We start from the raw sequence: 4,124 nt of genomic DNA, 5'->3' as shown, positions 1-4,124 counted from the left end.
CTTCCTTTAAAATAGGGCTGCGCTGTGGGAGAGAGTCCCCAGACTCCGCCGGGGGCAGGCGCCAGGCAGAACCCGGACAGCGGCTGGGCGGGGCTGAAGGCGAGCTGGGGACTAACCCCGAGGGAAACCCGTGGCGGTCGCCGTGGCTCAGTTTAAACACACACAAAGGGCGGCTGAAGGGGCTGAGGACCAGACTGAGTCGGCGAAGACAACGAGTTCGTGGTCTGCACCGACGGGACGACGCGGAAGGAAGGATCGAAGCTGCAGGGCGGGGAGCCTAGCGGGGTCCGCGGAGCAAAGGCAGTGGGGGAAGGAGCCGAAAGTGGGAGACCCAGAAGCAGGTGGCCCGAAAGCCTTCCCAGCTTACGAGCAATGCTCCCAGTTCTGCCGCGGTGGCGCGCCTTTCCCGGGCCCCTCCACCGGAGGCCCCCGTTCCCTGGCGCCCTGGATACCGTCCCCTTTCCCACAGGCCTGCGCGCCTCCTCTCCTGGTTCTCCCCTCTCTTCTGGCGCTGCGTGGCCCGGGCTCAGAGCGTCGTGATCCGGGACGTGCAGGTGCCGTTCCGGAAGACGCCGCCGGACTCCAGGTTCTCGGGCTGGAAGTCCTCCACGCTGTAGGCGCGGCTCTTGAGAGCCGTGGCGTAGTAGTCGACCGGCTCCTCCGCGGCGTTGTCCATCCAGCTGAGGCACAGGATGCGCTGGAAAGAGCGCTTGAAGTTGTCCGAGAGAAAGCCGTAGAGGATGGGGTTGGCGCAGCTGTTGGCGTAGCCGAGAATGACCGACAGCTGGCTCACCGTGGCGTCGTCTTGCTCGGCGAACACGTTAACCAGCTGCACCACGTAGAAGGGCATCCAGCAGATGACAAACACCATCACCACCATCATCACCATCAGGGTGATCTTGCGCTCCGAGCGCTTGCGCTGCTGCCAGCCGGCCTTGAGGGCCACCATGCGCATCTTGGCGATGATGAGCACGTAGCACAGGCAGATGGCCCCGACGGGCAGCAGGAAGCCCATGAGGAACGTGTACAGCACGAAGCCCACCAGCCAGCGCTGCGCGGGCTCAGGCATGAGCATGTTGCAGGCCACCGTGCCGTCGCTGTTGGCCGCGGTGCGCGAGAAGACCACGATGGGCAGGATGACCAGCAGCGACAGCACCCACACGCCCAGGTTCACCACCTTGGCCACGGTGGGCCGGCGGTAGCGGGCCGCCTTGATGGGGTGCACCACGGCCACGTAGCGGTCCACGCTGAGCACGGTCAGGCAGTAGATGCTGGTGAACATGTTGACCGCGTCCACGCTGAGCACGAGGCGGCAGAGCAGCGCGCCGAAGGGCCAGTGGCGCAACAACGTGGAGGTGACCAGGAAGGGCACGCTGAGCATGAGCAACTCGTCGGCGATGGCCAGGTTTAGGATGTAGATGTTGGTGGCCGTCTTCATCTTGGCGTAGCGCAGGATCACGTAGATGACCATAGAGTTCCCACACAGCCCCACCAGGCACACCACGGAGTAGATGAAGGAGATGAGGATGGCGCTGCCCTGACCCTCGCTCAAGGTCCCGTTCTGGGACGCGTTTCGCCCGGGCTCCTCCATGCCGTCCGCTGCGCCGGCCCCGGGGTCCCCGCCGCCGCCGCCTTCGCCGCAGCTGCCCGGGCTGGGGCTAGGAGAGGAGGAAGGAGAGGAGGCGGTGCCATTGGGGAACATCCCAGCCGAGGGGGGCTGGAGGGGCTGCCGGGGCCGGGGCTCTCTCCGCGTGCCCCGCCGCCTGCGCCCTCCCTCCGCCCCCGACCGCCCGCAGGCAGCTCACAGCCGCCCGGCGCCCCGGGGTGGAGCGCTGCCGCTGCGGCGAGCGCGGCTCCTACCGGCGCCGGCGGGTCGCATCACCCGGCGGCTGCCTGAGCGCGGCCGCTGGCAGCTCCGGGGCGCCGGGACGCAAGCGAGCGTGGAGAGGGAAGGCCGGGATGTCGGAGCCCCGCGTGGCACTGCCATTAACTAGCGGGGCTCTGGGCTGGTGTATGATTAATAGGCACCACCAGCGCGTCAGCAGTTACGAAAAAAAAGCCGGGGGGGAGGGGGCTGGAGAGAGGGAGGAGGGCACATAGGTGGCTTGTTCCCCCCCCCATTTTTTTTTTTCCTTCCCGGTCCTGCACTCGGCTCAACTTCAACGGCTGTTTCCGGGGTTCCCTCGCGGCACCCTCTGCCCCTCTGTCAAAGGAACCTGCGGAGTTTCTCCGCCTTTCTGGAGGGTGGGTGGGAACCAAGGGTGGAGATTCTGTCCCATCCCACCTCGCTCCTACCCAAAACAAAGCATGGATGTCTGGAGTTCATCTCAGTTTACCTCAGTGGTTGCCCTCTCCCGGGGGAGACCCCAGCTCCCCTCGCGTCCCGCAGTCCGGGACTCTAAACCCCCCTCCCGCCCCCGCTTGCCCTGCCCCTCCGACCCGCCGCGGAAGCCCGGCCCTCCTTACCCAGAGCGCGCTGCCTCCAGTCCGCCGCGGAGATGGCCCGTGCGAAGTGCATGTGCGGTCGGTTAGCCGGCTGGCGTTCTCTGCGCGGTCCAACTCCCTTCTTAGGGCCCAGCCCCAGCGCAGGTGCCCACGCAATTACTCTTAGAGCCGCAAAAACTGGCCCCAAGCCGCGAGCGCTATGAGGAGAAAGGACACCCGTGCACTGGGGAGTTCTGCGCTGTAACAAACACCGCAGACAGCTCTTGGCGGGAGGGAGTGTGCAGGGGCCTGAGCAACCCGTTTCTAATCTCTTAATAAAGCGTGTAAAGCCCAGAGCCCCCGCGTCTCCCACGAGAATATCGACCACAGAAACCGGGACGCGCAGCTGGGAGCTCGGGAGGAGGCCGAGCCTTCCTCCGGAACGTACCGGGCGCGGTATTGGAAATTCATCTAGGTGTTCACTGGGAAGATAAGGCTGCGCCGCTAGGAACGGCTCCGCCCGGGTTCCCGCTGTACTTTGTACCCTGGGGAGTTGGCGGCCCCGAGAGAGGAGAATGAAGGGCCTGCGCGGGCGGGGGTGCCGGGTCCTCTAAATACACGCGGGACGGGGGGTGGGGGGATGATGACCAGACCTGCCACCGACCCCAGGGACTGCTGGGCGGTCTTTGGGCTTTTCCGTGAAGCGCTAGGATGTCAGCCTTTTCCGAAGATCCTTGACGTGTGACCCAACTCTACTTCACGTGCCTAAACCATTAAGACGCAGACACCGAGGTAGGCCCGCCTGAAGCTTGCAGACTTCATTTAGGAATACGGTTTCCCTGTAAGAAAGAATGGATGTTCAGTTGCCGGGATTTTAAACGACCTCTGGGACTTCCTACCATTCCTACTCTAGGTCCTTTAGGGGTTTCCAAAGGGAAAGCTTTCCTTCCTGTGAAAGGAAGGATCACCTGCCATCCAGCTCCCCTATTTTCTTTTCGTAAATGCTGCTCTTCTCGGCAAGATCCCGGTCTGTCTTTATCTGAAACTTGTCAGTTCCAGGGAAGGCTGACCCACAGCAGCCTAGAGCTCAGCCTCTTTCAGGCTTTGCTGTCTCCTCTTTCTGCTTAGTTCCTCCTTCTGCTTGGTCAGGCAGCACCCACTGTGCTAGGAATCTCAGTTTTTCCCCTCTGAGAACAGTTTGCACCAAGGAAAGGCAAACTTAAACAGAAACTAAACTCGTGTAGGCTATTTGTATCAGACAGTCCAAAATGAAGAAATGGATGTAGAAATTTTAAACATGTATAATCAAGCAAATATAATTCCTAATGCCTTGTTGCTTTATCCAGGTATGAGTTCTCAAAACTAAGTGCTCCTGAAAGGGAAAGAACAACTTCTGCAGTGAGGTGATGATATCAATCTGAGATTAAAATGATGATAGATTTTCATAGGAATGTATGCAATGGGCACTGAATTATTAACGAGGAACATGCTGGGATGGAATTTGAAATTTCATAAGGCTCGAGCTATTTAACTCATTGCTATAGCTAAACAGATTGCCTTCTCTAAAGTAGAATGTGGAATTAGTGTTTAGTTATATTTCTTTTCTCTTAAAAAACACAGCACATATGGAGAGAAAATAAATGAATGTTCATTAAAAAAAAAAAAAGAGTAAGTTTCGTCCCAGAAGAGCATTATAATTG

At 60.0% G+C, this 4,124-nt stretch overlaps 1 protein-coding gene across 1 annotated transcript; it reads right to left on the bottom strand.

Moving 5' to 3' along the window:
* Positions 1–450: 450 nt before the first annotated feature.
* On the bottom strand, positions 451–2,039 carry SSTR1 (somatostatin receptor 1). Its single transcript, XM_008073498.2, has one exon. The coding sequence runs from the start codon at positions 1,700–1,702 to the stop codon at positions 527–529; it is 1,176 nt and encodes a 391-aa protein (XP_008071689.1). The 5' UTR covers positions 1,703–2,039; the 3' UTR covers positions 451–526.
* Positions 2,040–4,124: the final 2,085 nt, after the last annotated feature.

Source organism: Carlito syrichta, unplaced genomic scaffold (genome assembly GCF_000164805.1).
Source record: "Carlito syrichta isolate Samal-C Ts95f unplaced genomic scaffold, Tarsius_syrichta-2.0.1 Scaffold315908, whole genome shotgun sequence".
In the NCBI taxonomy this organism is placed as follows: domain Eukaryota; kingdom Metazoa; phylum Chordata; class Mammalia; order Primates; family Tarsiidae; genus Carlito; species Carlito syrichta.
This window is presented reverse-complemented; position numbering and strand designations above follow the sequence as displayed.

Bases quoted from the DNA above. Each gene is read 5' to 3' on its own strand.
- SSTR1 (XM_008073498.2), bottom strand. From the start codon at position 1,702: ATGTTCCCCAATGGCACCGCCTCCTCTCCTTCCTCCTCTCCTAGCCCC.